The sequence below is a fragment of the Centruroides sculpturatus genome, unplaced genomic scaffold (assembly GCF_000671375.1).
Source record: "Centruroides sculpturatus isolate CEXI.00-Female unplaced genomic scaffold, Cexi_2.0 scaffold475, whole genome shotgun sequence".
In the NCBI taxonomy this organism is placed as follows: Eukaryota; Metazoa; Arthropoda; class Arachnida; order Scorpiones; family Buthidae; genus Centruroides; species Centruroides sculpturatus.
The window spans coordinates 525,985-544,667 of record NW_019384712.1 but is presented as its reverse complement, the minus strand read 5'-3'; the positions used below and the strand labels follow the sequence as shown (position 1 = coordinate 544,667).

General features: G+C 31.2%; 1 protein-coding gene across 1 annotated transcript in view; it reads right to left on the bottom strand.

Moving 5' to 3' along the window:
- Positions 1-12,431, bottom strand: part of LOC111627859 — a 27,564-nt gene extending 15,133 nt beyond the window's left edge. The window contains exons 1-2 of the mRNA XM_023371522.1: positions 12,134-12,431; positions 542-677 (exon numbers count right to left, since the gene is read on the bottom strand). Of these exons, the coding sequence (XP_023227290.1) occupies positions 542-677; positions 12,134-12,328 (331 nt within the window). The 5' untranslated portion in view covers positions 12,329-12,431. The remainder of the gene's footprint in view (positions 1-541; positions 678-12,133) is intronic.
- Between the last annotated feature and the right edge of the window lie 6,252 nt (positions 12,432-18,683).

Genomic DNA, 18,683 nt, shown 5'->3' with positions numbered 1-18,683 from the left:
AATACAGTTGTCCCTTGATAATCCGACAGGTATGGGACCAAAGGTGTGTCAGATTACCAAAAGTGTCCGGATTACCGAAAATAATTACATATTTCGCATTGTTTTGCTAGCAGTAACTTACAATATTCTCTACTCCAACTGTTCGAACAGACTGCTCACATAAAACACATGAAATGTGTATCATCGAGTAAGAATTGGATGGGGAGATTCACATCGCGACATGCTTCTGTGCAAGCAGACACATAACGGGGACGGGTACCTTGACGGGAGGTGCGTCGGACTACTGAGCATGTCGGATTAAAAAACGTCAGACTATAGAGGGACAACTGTATATTTACTATATTAATTTAATCATTATAATCTGATAATATCGAGCAGTTATTGCTACTATATAAGAATTATAACTATATATATTTACATATATAGAAATCATTTAATTATATTAAATTTATTGTAATGTGACAATTTTTATTTATTGAAATGAGAGAAATAAAATTAGTAACTATAATAAATAAAATTTTTCTGATCAAATTTTCTTTACCATCAACTTGATCATTAATTTTTAATAATATATCAGTCCGTTTACAACTCATCAACACTGCCAGAATACTTCCTAATGTTGCCTTTGTATCTCTTAGATATTCAGTCATGAGTAGAATGAAAGCAGCAGAATCCTCCTATTTAAAAATAAAAATAGTAACATATTTTAAAAAGTAATTAAAAAAGATATATTTATAAATAATAAAGTACACTATATAAGTTTATGATTTTCTAGAATTTCAAGAATATATTTGCATATTAATTTCCATTATTTATAATACAGCTTTATTGAATAACAAATTTTTAATTGTTCTATAAACAGTGGCTTATGGTATTGCAGCATCTCAGCAATCAGTTTGGCTACTTTAAAATAAAAGTAAATAAAATAATGCTTGACTTCAATTAGATAAGATTACTCAATTACTTTAGTTATCTAATCTCTGAAAAACAACAGGGGACGCTTGCCTTAGTTCCTCAATCTGCTTTGAGTAGATCTATATTCTCAAAATCCTGGATATACTACTGCTATTAACTTTAAATATTTTGATTAGTTAAGATAAATATATTTTTCTTAAATAATNCTTGCCTTAGTTCCTCAATCTGCTTTGAGTAGATCTATATTCTCAAAATCCTGGATATACTACTGCTATTAACTTTAAATATTTTGATTAGTTAAGATAAATATATTTTTCTTAAATAATGCTTTAAAATCTTGCCAAAATCTTTAATAATTAATAAAACGTAAACTGAATTAAAAATAAATCTAAGTCTATATATTAATATCATCATCATCATCCTGATTACAATGATAATACATAGATAAATTTTAATAATTATCAATGTACATAACATATACATTGATATTTATTAAAATAATGAAAAAAATACAATGGCATAAATCTATATTGTTGTGACCAAAGGTGGCTAACGTATCAGCCTACTGCTCTGAGAGACTTAAGTTTGCATCTATACTGAATCCTCAAAATTTTCACAAATGGATCAGATTATAACAAACCTTCTCCTTTATGTCTAACTGCCCCACTGTAGGCTTGGTAGAATCTGTTTTGAGAGACTGTTATAACAGGGCCATGTTCAGTAATGTAGAACACCTAAGTTAGAATTCTGAGTGGCTTAGTGGGTGGAGCTGAGAATGTTCTGAGCATCACTGAATGATTATTCTGTCAGACAACTGGGCAAAATGGTGGACGAAGTTAAAATTATAATTGCAACAATTGTCGCAAAAGAATTAATGAAGCAATTATTAATTGTAATCAATGAAATGGACCATTATCTTCTGTTAAAATGTATTTGGAATCTGTTATACCGATGTATGATAATTTTACATTTCAAAGTCATTTTAGATTGAGTTAATGATTTAGAATGAGAGAATAACTTTGTAACTGTTATAATAAAATACATTTAGTCAAACGCGATTGGCCATCTTGCAAATCGTATGAAGAGACAAAAACAATGATATCATTAGTAGAAGTTAGCATAGATAAAAGAAGCTGACTGAACTAGCTAGAATTCTAGCAGTGAGTGGAGTCAAGCAGTAGTTAGAAACAAGTTTAACATCACAGCATAACTAGACTTAGCAAGAATTCTGTGTTATTGAACATGGTCCAGGTCTTAGTGCCCACAGAGTAGGAATAACTAAAAAAAAAATCTATATTATTAGTTTATTTCAATTAATAACTTACTCAAGTATTTTTAAATGAATTTATATATAGTAAACATTACAATAACGCTTCACAAATTGATTTTTCTGAGATGTTGATATCAATAACAATATAGCAAACTCTTGTATAATGTGCTCCCTTACTACTACTCATAAAATTCTAATTTTGCATTCAGAGGTATACCAGTACATTTTCTTCTTCAACTTCTAGGCCTAGGTTTAAACTTGCATAAAATTGTCTGATAATGCATGTCTTGATAACGTGATTTCCTATGTGAAACTTATCCCATGTTGTACGGGACTCCACTATACTAATTACCTTATTCAGAGAAAAGAAAGGTTTGCAACTAATCACGGGACATTGTGTAATTGCATACAAAGAGCATGCAAGACATTATTAAGTACAAAAATGTCAAAAATCTACAATAGGATTTTAACTAAAGATGACTTTTTTGCACAACAAAACTATTTCAACTTAAGAAAAACTTTTTTTGGTTAATAGAAGGGATTTTGCAGTCTGTCCACAGTGGCCAACTTGGACAATTAATCACCATTTGTGCTGTCTTTTTGGGAATCAAAATTTATGAATGGCAATTTCTAATTTTCTAAATTATTTTTGTTATTAAGAAACAAATAATACTATTTAGTGCTAACACATATGGTTATTGTGTCAAACCCAAAACTGAATACGACATATTGAATTTTTTAAATTAAAAAGTGTTTGAAACCACTGCACAAAAGTAATCTAATTATCTATGATATAGATTTATTTTGGCAATTTTAATTGGCAAGTTGGATTAAAAGACTGAATAGTTTCCTATTTTATTAAATGTTTCTGCTCTGAAGTATTGCAATAATGTTACTGCTTCTCAAGCAGTAAATAATTGTGAGACTAGCCAAGGATACTAACCAGGAGTACCACTTACACGACTCAGAATTGTGAGATTCGGTCTCGATACTTTTTATAGGAGGGCTGTTAAATATTAAATAGGATATAGATGGCGAAGTCTCTATCCAACGTCAGGATAATGACACCAGTTAATCAAATTTAGACATGCGGATTAACACGCGTTATCCTTAACTCGGGATTCGGAGGATCTACGGAAACTTGAATGAAAATGAATGTCTAATAAGAACCAAACCATTTTATAAACAAATCAAAATATTTAATAAATCAAATAATAAAAGTATACAACGATGAATCTAACCTATATCTAAATCTATCTTAACCTATCTTATTCCTACCTAACGCGTGAGAGAGTTTACATCGATCTATCAGAGTCTATATTATTTTCCCCATATTTTTCGTATCTGTTCTTCTTCCTTCTTAAAGTATTTCTCTTCTTCTATTTCTTTGACAATCTTATCGTATATTTATATGTCAATTAATCGGTCTCGTATGGCCTTATCTGTCTGGTAGGACAATCACTTGTATCGTATTCTCTTCGTATGGCAATACCTCTTCTTAACGGACTGCCTCTTAATTAATATATATCAACTCTTGCATATGGCAACCTTCTTTGTCAGACTGCCTATATCGTATGGTGGAATTCTCTTCGTTTGGCAATTCCTTTCTTCAACGGACTGCTTCAAATGGCGCAAAAACGGCCCTTTTATTTGGTCTTCCGTAAAGTATGCAAAACTCAACTCATCCTGAGTTAGCCTGGAAAAGGAAATCAACTTCCTTTCAAAAATCTGATGTTTCCTCCGTTTTTAGATAAAATCTTGTGAAAGTTTAAAATATTATTTTCTATTATTTTACATCTTTTCTCTACTCCTCTACTCTGTATTTTGATTAAAATGATCCTCCCCTGAACGATTCAGATCTCACATAATGCCCTAAAAACAAGCAGGATTTCTGTATAAAAATTTGCTACTTGTTCTAACTGATTCAGCTTCGTACATGATCCATGTAATTTGTGCTGGTTTATCAAACTAGGATAGCTCCTTTCCTATACAGTCGACCCCCCTATAAGATAGAGATACGTTCCATTCTCTAGGAATCCGCTTTCTTACGAATCCTTCCAATCACAACCCGACACGTGTCAAGTTTACGGACTACGGCTGTTTGAAAGATTTTCTTCCATAAAATTAATCGATTCTAGACTAATCCGACTCAACATTTCCAAAATACGTATATATTTTTTGGGAATAATCCGTATAAACTACGCTATAAACAAAAAATTGTAGGATTACTTACCGAGTGTCACCATTCGACATTGCCATTGCTCAACATTGTTTTCGTCGCGGAACAGCTCAGCAAAGAGCGGCCGATTTCTAACAACTTATTTTTCTGTGAAAACTTCGTAGAACTTCGGAGACATCATTAATATAAATAATTTTAATCGCCGTTGAATAAGAAATGTTTCTTTCACAAGAAATGTATAAAATTACAGTACTGTATTAGACTTACGGTACCTAATTTACATACTGACAGACGATAGTTAGCGTAAAAATCTCCGTAGCGTGGCGCCACGCTAGACGGCGGAAATTATATATTTAATTATAACAAAGTTACAATAAGTTAATATATAATTATATATACAGTACCTAATTTATATATAATTAATATATAATTATATGTACAGTACCTAATTTATATATAATTTATATAATACTGTCCAGACGATAGAAATCTCTCCGTAGCGTGGCGCTACGGACGGCGGGAAAGTAGTTCGGCTTCCCGATGACGTTTGAGGTGTTTATAGGGAACTTTTACTATTTTTTACGGATACCGGTAGCAATTTTTTCGTAGTTTTATAGGAATCGTAACTATAGGGACTGTAATTATAGGGGGGTCGACTGTAGTTGACAGATACATATCTGAATTTTTAAAAATATTTGTAAAAGCAGAGAGCAGAAGAAATATTTTTGTTGAAATCACTGGTCTTCATCTTCCACTTGAACCTGTCATTATGACTTGTGGAAAATGGTTAGAGGCAACCTTTTATTACTGCAGCAACTTTAACAAAGTTCAATCTTTCATTCAGTCCTTGGAAAATTTATAAGCAATTGAAAATGTGAAAATCTTTTAAAAAGTTTAGACTACCACAACTTTCTCATACACAATCCAACTTCAAAGTTGTAACTTCTACATGAAAATGATGGAAACGATACAACTTATTTAGAAGTTTGAAATTAAACTGAAAGGCCAGCATAAAGAGACAATTAAATATATACTAGCCAAAAATCCTAGCTGGAAAAAGACAATCCAGTATTCACAAATGATAATGGGAGATTTTGTTATTTAGTATTAAACTACCTAATTTAATTTAAAAAAACTTTTCACTCCAAAAATCAATTTTCCACTTTCTACTACTTACTACTTGTAAATGCCTTACATGCAGCTAGAATGTGTAATGTAACAGGATATATAATTTTTTTTACTGCTTTTTCTAAGTTTATTGACAGTCTACTATATATGGGTCCACTTCAAGCATCGATAGACTGTCAACAAATACTTCAAATTAATTTGTTGGATTTTTACTTTGATCTTGGTTTCTTGGTGGTGGCGTGATAATGTTGACATGGCTAATTGTCGCTCCTCCTCATGTTTTGTTTGTAATCTTAGAATTTTGGATACTGATTTACTTTCGTGTTCTCAGTGTTTGAGAAATGCTCATTTTTATTGTTATGTTGTTGGTTGTGCTACTTTCCATAAATTTAGTAAAACTTATAAAAAAAAGTTGAAAATGTAAATCCTGTAGACCAGTGAAGACTACAAAAGAAAATGTAAATTCAACTTTGGAATTGGGACAAGATTGTGATTTAGATGAGTCAACTCACTTTATCTCTCCAGTTAGTGACAAACTGATTGATTGTAATAATAAGCAATGTAACCTGCTCACTATAATGACACCCGAGCCTAACAAGACAATCCAGTTTGATAAATTATTTTTAGAAATTAAACAAATTTATAGAGGTTTGGAGAATATAAATCAAACAAATAAAAGCATAAAGGATTCAATTCAATTTTTATCAGATAAATTTGATAAAATTAATGACCATCTCAGCTCTCTAAAGATAAACAATAAAAGGCTTTTTGATGAAATTTCAAATTTAAAACAAGAAAATTTTACAATAAAATAAGAAATATAACACAAGAAAAATTAAGGTCTATACAGCAAGATGTTAATAATACAAGATGAGAAATTGCTGGACTTCCTACTTTGTTAAATGAAAATTTAATTGATATTGTTTATAAAGTCATGAGATTTGTGGATAATATATTTGATAAATTATCTATTGTAAATGCCTATAGGCATAAACTCCTTCCAAGTGAAAGAAATTCAATGAAAGCAGATTATAGTGAAATTAGCTAAAATTACATCAAAGCAAAGAATTATTTATAAAATTAAAGAGAATAAACTCAAAATTAATTCTAGTGCATGTAATATAATTAATGAAGAACATAAAATTTATATAAATGATCATCTTATACCATATGATAGAAATTTTTTTTATAAAACTAGAGTTTTAAAGGAGGGAAAAATATTAAATACTTGGACTAAAAGTGGTATAATTTACATAAAGATTAATGCAATCTTTCCACTTTCATGAGTGTCTACGTTAGAGTATATCTAGAGTTTATTTCCCGATGGAAGATCTATTAAAACATAATAAGACAATTAATTTTAATAGGGATGGACTCTATATATTTCATAGTAATTTAAGATGTTTAAATAATAAATATGAGGAGATAAATCATATTATTTCTGGATACGATTGTAATTTTGGAATACTGGCTTTTGTGAGACATGGACTAATGAAACCAACCTCCCATTTAAAATAAATAATTTTAATATGGAAAAAATCGAAAGACAACCTAACCAACATGGAGGTATAATTTTGTATATAAATAAGGATTTGATTTATGATGTAATATCCGATTTGACATTTACTAAAGAGTACAGTACATAGATGCGATGACAATAACTGTCAATAAAATTTTGATTGTGGTCAATTTTGGTTGTTTAAGTACTTGTGACTTATTAAACTTTTGCTTTTCTGAAAATTTATCACTTTTGGCTGATCAAAGGCAACCGACCAGATTTGATAAAGATACTCCTTGATTGACTTCGGGTTAACCAATGTTGGTGAGTCAGAATTTTTAATTCACCAGGATTTATTGTCAGATCATATGCCTACAGTTTTCTTTCTCCCAAGGAAAGATACGGAAATAGGTGGTAATTTGTCAAAAACACGTAGGAAAATAAATAATAGGTCAATACATCTTTTATGTAATGCACTGTCAGCTTGTTTCGCTTGGGATTACTATTATTCCTCAGATTTTTCTGTTGACCAACTGGCAGATTACTTTCAGGATATCCTGCAGATTTTTATTAATAAATATCTTTCCATTATAAAAGTAAATAAGAAAATCAAGATAAAATGAAAGGTATTTTTGGCAAAAATTATCTCAAGTGATACAATAAAGTTAATTAGCTAGAAGAGGAGGTTGTTCAAATAACTAAACAAGTGTCGTATTTCAGGAGATCGATGTGCAAGAATATTAACGGAAGTGAGAAGGCTATCCAAGGATATTAGAAATAAAATTAGGAAAGAAGAGGTAGATTACTATGACAGACAATTCTCTAATATACGTTCCTCGATAGAGTTTTGGCAAGAGATTAAATATCTGCCTATCAATGTAGTTAAAACACAGAATGACATACAAATTAATCAGTTGAAGTATAATGGAAAACTTTTTCAAAACGAAGAAAAAATAAGTAATATTTTTGCTGATCACTATAGACAGAGGGAGGGGTTTTGTCACATCAACATTAAAAACTAATTCTTTCTCATATTCCTCTTTGTGTGGTATGGTCAATTCTTTTGTTTTGGATGGAACTTCTCCTAAAAAGATTTTTGATTATATTATGAGGGTAAAAGCTAATACTCCAGATTGTTGATAATTTAAATATATTTATTCTAAGACAAATAGTAGATATTACCATTATCTTATTTAATTAATAAATCCTTTGAGTATGGGAGGTTTCTGGAGAAGCTCAAACACAATCTTGTAATACCAATATTTAAAAATAAAGGATCTAAACAGGATTTGGAGAGCTATCGTCCAATGACTATCATTCAGAGTATAACTAAAATAATTGAAATGGCTTTCTATAAAAGATTTTTTGGATTTGTTAATAAATATAATACAGTATTATATCTAATAACCAGTATGGTTTTAAAAGAGAGGCCTTTACAATTGATGCATTAACTCATCCTAAACTATACATTATTGACGGTCTCGATAATTCAAATATAGTAAAAGCAGTGTTTATCGACCTGACTAAGGCTTTTGATAGCATAGATATCAAGATATTAAAACAAAAATTATTTAAAGTCGGATTAAGAGGAGTGCCATTGGAGTGGCTGATATCCTATTTATCAAATCGTATATGTACTATGTTAAGGTAAAAAATTCAATATCTAAACCTTTTCAAGTGAACAAAGATGTTCCATAGGGATCCATTCTGGGCCCTTTACTTTTTAATATTTACATAAATGATATCATAGAAACTATTCCTGAAAATAATAATATATTGTATGCAGATGATATTGTTATAACCTATGTAGATTGGAATCTTCAATTAATTGAAAATAATATAAATTGATTGCTGACTAAATCAAGTAAATACATGGCAAATAATAACTTTAGAATAAATGAGAAAAAAAAAACAAAATATATTAGTTTGTCAAATAAAAACAAAAAAGTCAATTTACATGATATACAAATAAGAATTAATAATAAACGTATTCAAAGAGTTAATACTGTAAAATATTTGTGTATTGAAATTGATGATAAATTACGATGGAACAATCATATAAATAATCTAACTGTCTTTATCTAAACTTATTGGAATATTGAAAAGAATAATGAGTTACATAAATTTTGAAACTGTTTTGCATTTATATCACACTTGTATGGAACCCAAACTTCGATATGATATTTCCGTATGGGGTACAGCTTCAAAGCTTCTTTAGTATTGAATACGTTGCAAGTCATATAAAACAACTTTATTAGAACATTATATAAGTTATCTTATAATTCTTCTTATAATAAATACTAGTGTTGTAACGAATAGTATATTCGGCCTCAGGCCGAATACCGAATATTCGTCCAGGAGCGTGGCCGAATATTCGGCTATTCGGCCAAACATTCGGCTTGATTAATGCACTACAAAAATTGGCGCGCAAACCACATTATGGCAAGGATCCTGCTCTCTTTTGGCCCGCTGTCACTACGCTTCGCCAATCACATTAATTCTTGGCAGTTGTAGCCGACAGACAAGAGTGTCATGGAAGTATGTGATAAATGATGATATCAAATGTGGATAACAATGAAATGACCTACACGTGTAAATAACGGAAAAAGAACAGAGAAGGACCGCGAAGTGAAAATGTGAAAATAAATATGAAATTGAGTTGATAACATAATCGAACAAGTCGAGGCAGCTTATTGGCGCGAAATTCGCGGCCGTCAATGCCAAACAATTGTTGTCATAGACTTCGGAAAGCTAAATGCTTGTAATGAAAGTCACTTAGCGTGCACGGGCGAAAGCCTGGGGCCGTTCGGGCTACCAAGCTGTCTCGAATCTGTGAAATTATAACTGTGACTTATATGGACGTCCTATCTGTCTCTTTTCTCTGTTATCATCAGGCTGAGTCACGTAATTGTAAAATGGGAACTCTACGACAGAAAAGTGATGAATCGAAAGTATCGTGAGCGTGTATTATGATGTATGCACAGGTGCACAGGCATACATGGATTAGAGCGATAGAGGTAAGAGCAAAGACGAGCGCTTAAAAAGAAGGATAGGCAGGGTCAGACACTCAGATGTGCGACGATTCTCGAACGAATAGGTGTGTACGAGTGCTGATCTTTGTAATTATAAATTGTGAATACATGTGACTAATATTATTTTCTTTTTTATTTTGTGCATGTTTCAAGTTATAAATAAATATAAACAAACAACACTAACTCGATAACATTAAATCTAAGTACCAAAATGATTAATTTACTGTGTTTTTGTTATTTATTACTCCTGTTTTTAGGTATTCGGTATTCGGCCGAATAGTGAAAAATAGGCTGAATAGGCCGAATACCGAATAGTAACCGAATATTCGTTACATCACTAATAAATACCTCTTATTATAATCAGACCAATATCGACAAATTAAAAGTTTTATATAAAAAACAAGTTCTTTTAGAGAGCTTTAAACTAATAAAGGTTGGCAGGAAAGAATCTTATATAAGTGATGAGTTAAATAAACACTCTAGGCTTATTGTTAATTGTCTACTTGGACTTTACTTATTAATAGAACTTAATACTGGTGTTTAAAGATTGACACAGCAATGAGAGTTAGTTCAGGAAAGAACAAAATTTCTTTATTACATCACCTGTAGTAATAGTTTCTGTACACATATTACACGTCCAAGTAGATAATTAACAATAACATTAGAATTTAAAAGGACAGTAAGGCTTTTACAATTACAAACACTCTAGGCCTTCTAACTACAATTAACAATGGAAAAATAATTTGATTTTACCAAAAGTTAAGCACTGTTTTGGCTGAGACGCACCAATCTACCAATTTATATATAACTGGAATGCTTTAAAAGAACAATATAAAGATCTGAGAACTTATAGACAATTTAAACAAGTTGTTAAAAAATTGAACAATGTTTAGTTTCATGTATTTTTTCTTTTCGCTCTTCTTTTTTGTCGTTTTGTCGATTGTTTTTTTGTATATGTATTTTTTTTTTTTTTTTTTGACACTTGAAAAGGCCAATGGCCATAGTGTGGTTTGGTTAAAATAAATAAATAAATAAATAAGATCACAACTTTCAAATATTTCTAAATCTAAATGTAAATAATAACAAGTTATTATTTTTGATTTCAAAACTGTGGTTTATGTATCAGATTTAAAAACAATTACTTTAAAGAATTTATGTAAGTGACAGGTAATCATAAATAAACCAATTTTAATCTGTGTGACTGTGTTGCTATAATTCTATACACCAGTATAATAAGTCCTATTAATAGAAATACACGGTTATGGTGTTTGAAAGAACAATTTATGTAAGTGACATTTATTTACACACTGACCTAGGATTTCAAATTTAGAAGCCACAGAAAGTATCAATATATTATTGATTTAAAATAGGTAAACATAGCAGCCATGAAATAAGGGCCCCTGAAATCAGCCACTTCTGGGTCGTAGGTAATCAGAAGTCGCATCACTCCACTAAGACTATTGCATTTAACTATTTATCCCATGTGACTACGCCGGCTTCGAGTAATCCATTCGACTGTCTGCGGGGTACTAGACACATAGTTTTAGAGGGTACGTGGACTCGCCCCCACACGGGCACCAAGGTGCAAGCGAGAGTGCGGAACGTAGAGCACAACTACACGCAGAGCACGGAGAACTGGCAGTAGTACCGGTAACGGTACATACCAACCTTTGGAGGGATTATCTCGCAAAGGGTCGAATGCGCAAGTACTATTCCATTAACACTTTTGCCGATACAGGGGGTCTATAACTCTGGGGTGGAAAATCCGTCATTTAGAGTTCAATCTTACCAAAAGAAAGGCTGATCTGCATGTGATCAAACTGCAATTTTACCATTGATTTTTGAAGATAAAATAAATATTATTAATTTTTATCGAAGTTTTCAAACATAAAACATTTCCTAACTTAATATTAATTAAGATACTTCGAAAATTCATAATTATTAAAAATCATACTTCATTTGTAATTAAAATATAAATAATCCGCGATGCGACAGAAGGCGACGCGACGCGACGCAACGCAGCGCGGCGCCCTATAGTACACGCAACACGAGTGAATTAAATCACATAAATAACTAAAACGGTTAACAATTTTTACCAATTGTAAGCTTACCGGAACTTCTTTAACCTTAGTAATTTTGAGTTTTGCCATTAAATTCTTCAGTTGCGATATTCGATTACTTTCATTATAGATTAATTCTTCTATTTTCGCACTTAACGAAACGGGAAGGTCTTTATAGTTGATGTTTTTCGCTATCGGAAGACATCGGAAATAGTAATTATAAAGTTTTCTCTTCGAACCAAACATTTTATATTTCTATTTTGATTCTATAAAAGACAACGAAGTTCCAGTTTCCATATACTTTCGATTTAACTACTTATCAAGTTCGCGGAAAAGTGCAACACGTGACACGTTGTAAACATATTACTGTACATGTTGTTTTTTAAAAACATACAATTATATTTCTTTTATATGCTAATTTTAAAAGCCTATCTACTTCGTTTTTTAAAATCGTATATTTAAATAATTTTACTATCTCGTTAAAATATTTTACATTTTAAAAAATTTAAATTTTATTTTTTTAAATTTTACGGTAGAGGTCGTATGGCCGAGAGGTTGAGTTAACGTTGCCAGATTTAACCAAGGTCATTCAGATTTAATTAACTACTTTGCACCAAATTTGGCAACCTTTTTTAGATTGGCGAAAAAAATATCATATGGCGCGTTGGCTACTTTTTGGGCTACATATTATTTATAAATACAGTATATTATTTGAATAAAAATGCACTTTAAAATGATGTTTCTTCGTTTTGTTTTTATTAATTAGAGACCGAAATAAAACAAATATTTGTGTTTTTTATATAAATTTTTGCTTGTCTCCTTTATAATAAATGCATTTGTGACCGGAGGGTCGGTTGATTCGGTCACGCGAGCGATCGGATTCAAGATGGAGGAGAGTTGAGAGACGGCGTACCGGAAGTGAATCACTCGGATCGGATGTTGATTTAACTCAACAATCGTTTATTTGTAAAGGAAAATACATTGTATACAGTTTATATCGTTAATGAGTATAATAAATCGTTAGTGATAATAATAAATCGACATGTCCGCGTTTCTCGAGAAAGAGTTTACAGTGGGGTTTTTTTGGCAGAAAAGGCCTCTTCCCGCTCTGAGAGGCCTCGAGTTTACGGTGGTTCGCGAGTTGATGAATACCTGTAGTTGAAAAATTCAACTGCAGTCTTGATGCAGAAGATGAGAACTGGTTCTAAACACTGTCAGCCGGATCTTTTTGCGGCTGGACGGCCGAGCGGTCAAGGTGGCAGCCTACCGCTCTGGGGGACCCGGGTTCGAATCCAAACGGGTCGAAAAATCCCCAGGAATTTTTCGGGGAATGGTCCGTTCGGATATGTCGGGCCCCGTCCTTCACTGCCCGGCAGCCCCATTGTGGGCCTGGCCGAACCCATAATGGGCTTGCAAAAAGAGGCCCTCTTAGTGCCCCCCCAAAAAAAACTCTTAATGTGTAATTTTTGTCTTGAAGAAAGTTATACTGCATGCCAATTGTTAAATTTCACTATATACTTCATTTTAAGACTGCAGTTTCTATTTTCTGATAATTTTTCTGAATCTTATCCACTATAATTCTGGAAATAATGTTATGTTAATAAATAATTTTGCTGATTGAAATTTAAGAATTGTTTTTACTGAATCTTGTGCTTTTTGGCCAAATGAGAATATAAAAAGGCATTGGAATTTATAATTCTCTTTTGCTTGATAGCCAAAAGAATACTTATTCATGTATGTTTTGGCATTTTAAAAACAAAATTCCTTAATGTAACTATAAAATGTAAGATCATAGTACTTTTCATATGTTACACATCCTTGAAACATCCTGAAATTTCGAATACAAAAATCAGCTAAACTTATTTTCAGAAAGTTTGAACAAAATATTATCAGTTAAATGGAAGGGACATCACCATTAACTAATATTATTTAGTATAACATATATACTTTGAACTAGAAAAAGGTTAATGGTAGTTATTAACTTGGTTTTCCTACACCATGGGTGGAGAACTTGTGACATTTTGTGGTAGTCTTTCAGATTAAAAAAGTTATCCAGATGATCAAGAGGAAAATCACTTTTTCTCATATGTATTCAGAAATAATTACACTACACCCAATCATCAATGTATCACCATCATGGAGGAAGCATTATGATTTTAGGAGTGGTCACTTCAATGGGAAACCTCAAAGTTAAGGTTGATAAGCATTGCTCAGATAAGCATTGCTGTTATTCTTCTGATTAACAGCAATGCTTATCTGAGGACCTTCAGTATATCTTTCTCCAATGCATAAAGTGCCCAATTTAGCTGCAAAAAATGGCTACATCATCAGGATAATGCCTCAATACAGTCTGAAAGCCATCCAGTCATCATCCAACATAAATGTTCTGCACCAACCTGCAAGAAGTCCAGATTTAAACAGCCCAGAGACAGAAAATATCTGTAATGTATGTTTTAGAAGTGCAGCTATACTAAGATCAATAATACAATCGTGCATAACTAACCATTGATAACATTCCCGTCTTTATTAGAAACTGATAAGAAACATTGAATATTTACTTATATGAAAGTGTGTGTTCTCATTTTTCTCATTTAAAAAGACATTCAAATTCCCAATAAACAATTTTTGATGCTAAAATATTTTATAGAACAACAAAACCACCACCACACATACAAATATAACAATTTTTATTATAAAAATATACATGTATACATGCAAATATATATAATANAAATTAAGGTCTATACAGCAAGATGTTAATAATACAAGATGAGAAATTGCTGGACTTCCTACTTTGTTAAATGAAAATTTAATTGATATTGTTTATAAAGTCATGAGATTTGTGGATAATATATTTGATAAATTATCTATTGTAAATGCCTATAGGCATAAACTCCTTCCAAGTGAAAGAAATTCAATGAAAGCAGATTATAGTGAAATTAGCTAAAATTACATCAAAGCAAAGAATTATTTATAAAATTAAAGAGAATAAACTCAAAATTAATTCTAGTGCATGTAATATAATTAATGAAGAACATAAAATTTATATAAATGATCATCTTATACCATATGATAGAAATTTTTTTTATAAAACTAGAGTTTTAAAGAAGGAGGGAAAAATATTAAATACTTGGACTAAAAGTGGTATAATTTACATAAAGATTAATGCAATCTTTCCACTTTCATGAGTGTCTACGTTAGAGTATATCTAGAGTTTATTTCCCGATGGAAGATCTATTAAAACATAATAAGACAATTAATTTTAATAGGGATGGACTCTATATATTTCATAGTAATTTAAGATGTTTAAATAATAAATATGAGGAGATAAATCATATTATTTCTGGATACGATTGTAATTTTGGAATACTGGCTTTTGTGAGACATGGACTAATGAAACCAACCTCCCATTTAAAATAAATAATTTTAATATGGAAAAAATCGAAAGACAACCTAACCAACATGGAGGTATAATTTTGTATATAAATAAGGATTTGATTTATGATGTAATATCCGATTTGACATTTACTAAAGAGTACAGTACATAGATGCGATGACAATAACTGTCAATAAAATTTTGATTGTGGTCAATTTTGGTTGTTTAAGTACTTGTGACTTATTAAACTTTTGCTTTTCTGAAAATTTATCACTTTTGGCTGATCAAAGGCAACCGACCAGATTTGATAAAGATACTCCTTGATTGACTTCGGGTTAACCAATGTTGGTGAGTCAGAATTTTTAATTCACCAGGATTTATTGTCAGATCATATGCCTACAGTTTTCTTTCTCCCAAGGAAAGATACGGAAATAGGTGGTAATTTGTCAAAAACACGTAGGAAAATAAATAATAGGTCAATACATCTTTTATGTAATGCACTGTCAGCTTGTTTCGCTTGGGATTACTATTATTCCTCAGATTTTTCTGTTGACCAACTGGCAGATTACTTTCAGGATATCCTGCAGATTTTTATTAATAAATATCTTTCCATTATAAAAGTAAATAAGAAAATCAAGATAAAATGAAAGGTATTTTTGGCAAAAATTATCTCAAGTGATACAATAAAGTTAATTAGCTAGAAGAGGAGGTTGTTCAAATAACTAAACAAGTGTCGTATTTCAGGAGATCGATGTGCAAGAATATTAACGGAAGTGAGAAGGCTATCCAAGGATATTAGAAATAAAATTAGGAAAGAAGAGGTAGATTACTATGACAGACAATTCTCTAATATACGTTCCTCGATAGAGTTTTGGCAAGAGATTAAATATCTGCCTATCAATGTAGTTAAAACACAGAATGACATACAAATTAATCAGTTGAAGTATAATGGAAAACTTTTTCAAAACGAAGAAAAAATAAGTAATATTTTTGCTGATCACTATAGACAGAGGGAGGGGTTTTGTCACATCAACATTAAAAACTAATTCTTTCTCATATTCCTCTTTGTGTGGTATGGTCAATTCTTTTGTTTTGGATGGAACTTCTCCTAAAAAGATTTTTGATTATATTATGAGGGTAAAAGCTAATACTCCAGATTGTTGATAATTTAAATATATTTATTCTAAGACAAATAGTAGATATTACCATTATCTTATTTAATTAATAAATCCTTTGAGTATGGGAGGTTTCTGGAGAAGCTCAAACACAATCTTGTAATACCAATATTTAAAAATAAAGGATCTAAACAGGATTTGGAGAGCTATCGTCCAATGACTATCATTCAGAGTATAACTAAAATAATTGAAATGGCTTTCTATAAAAGATTTTTTGGATTTGTTAATAAATATAATACAGTATTATATCTAATAACCAGTATGGTTTTAAAAGAGAGGCCTTTACAATTGATGCATTAACTCATCCTAAACTATACATTATTGACGGTCTCGATAATTCAAATATAGTAAAAGCAGTGTTTATCGACCTGACTAAGGCTTTTGATAGCATAGATATCAAGATATTAAAACAAAAATTATTTAAAGTCGGATTAAGAGGAGTGCCATTGGAGTGGCTGATATCCTATTTATCAAATCGTATATGTACTATGTTAAGGTAAAAAATTCAATATCTAAACCTTTTCAAGTGAACAAAGATGTTCCATAGGGATCCATTCTGGGCCCTTTACTTTTTAATATTTACATAAATGATATCATAGAAACTATTCCTGAAAATAATAATATATTGTATGCAGATGATATTGTTATAACCTATGTAGATTGGAATCTTCAATTAATTGAAAATAATATAAATTGATTGCTGACTAAATCAAGTAAATACATGGCAAATAATAACTTTAGAATAAATGAGAAAAAAAAAACAAAATATATTAGTTTGTCAAATAAAAACAAAAAAGTCAATTTACATGATATACAAATAAGAATTAATAATAAACGTATTCAAAGAGTTAATACTGTAAAATATTTGTGTATTGAAATTGATGATAAATTACGATGGAACAATCATATAAATAATCTAACTGTCTTTATCTAAACTTATTGGAATATTGAAAAGAATAATGAGTTACATAAATTTTGAAACTGTTTTGCATTTATATCACACTTGTATGGAACCCAAACTTCGATATGATATTTCCGTATGGGGTACAGCTTCAAAGCTTCTTTAGTATTGAATACGTTGCAAGTCATATAAAACAACTTTATTAGAACATTATATAAGTTATCTTATAATTCTTCTTATAATAAATACTAGTGTTGTAACGAATAGTATATTCGGCCTCAGGCCGAATACCGAATATTCGTCCAGGAGCGTGGCCGAATATTCGGCTATTCGGCCAAACATTCGGCTTGATTAATGCACTACAAAAATTGGCGCGCAAACCACATTATGGCAAGGATCCTGCTCTCTTTTGGCCCGCTGTCACTACGCTTCGCCAATCACGTTAATTCTTGGCAGTTGTAGCCGACAGACAAGAGTGTCATGGAAGTATGTGATAAATGATGATATCAAATGAACTACACTTGTAAATAACGGAAAAAGAACAGAAAAGAACTGCAAAGTGAAAATGTGAAAATAAATATGAAATTCAGTTGATAACATAATCAAACAAGTCGAGGCAGCTTACTGGCACGAAATTCGCACCTGTCAATGCCAAACAATTGTTGTCATAGACTTTGGAAAGCTAAATGCTTGTAATGAAAGTCACTTAGCGTGCACGGGCAAAAGCCTGGGGCCGTTCGGGCTATCAAGCTGTCTCGAATCTGTGAAATCATAACTGTGACTTATATGGACGTCCTATCTGTCTCTTTTCTCTGTTATCATCAGGCTGAGTCACGTAATTGTAAAATGGGAACTCTACGACAGAAAAGTGATGAATCGAAAGTATCGTGAGCGTGTATTATGATGTATGCACAGGTGCACAGGCATACATGGATTAGAGCGATAGAGGTAAGAGCAAAGACGAGCGCTTAAAAAGAAGGATAGGCAGGGTCAGACACTCAGATGTGCGACGATTCTCGAACGAATAGGTGTGTACGAGTGCTGATCTTTGTAATTATAAATTGTGAATACATGTGACTAATATTATTTTCTTTTTTATTTTGTGCATGTTACAAGTTATAAATAAATATAAACAAACAACACTAACTC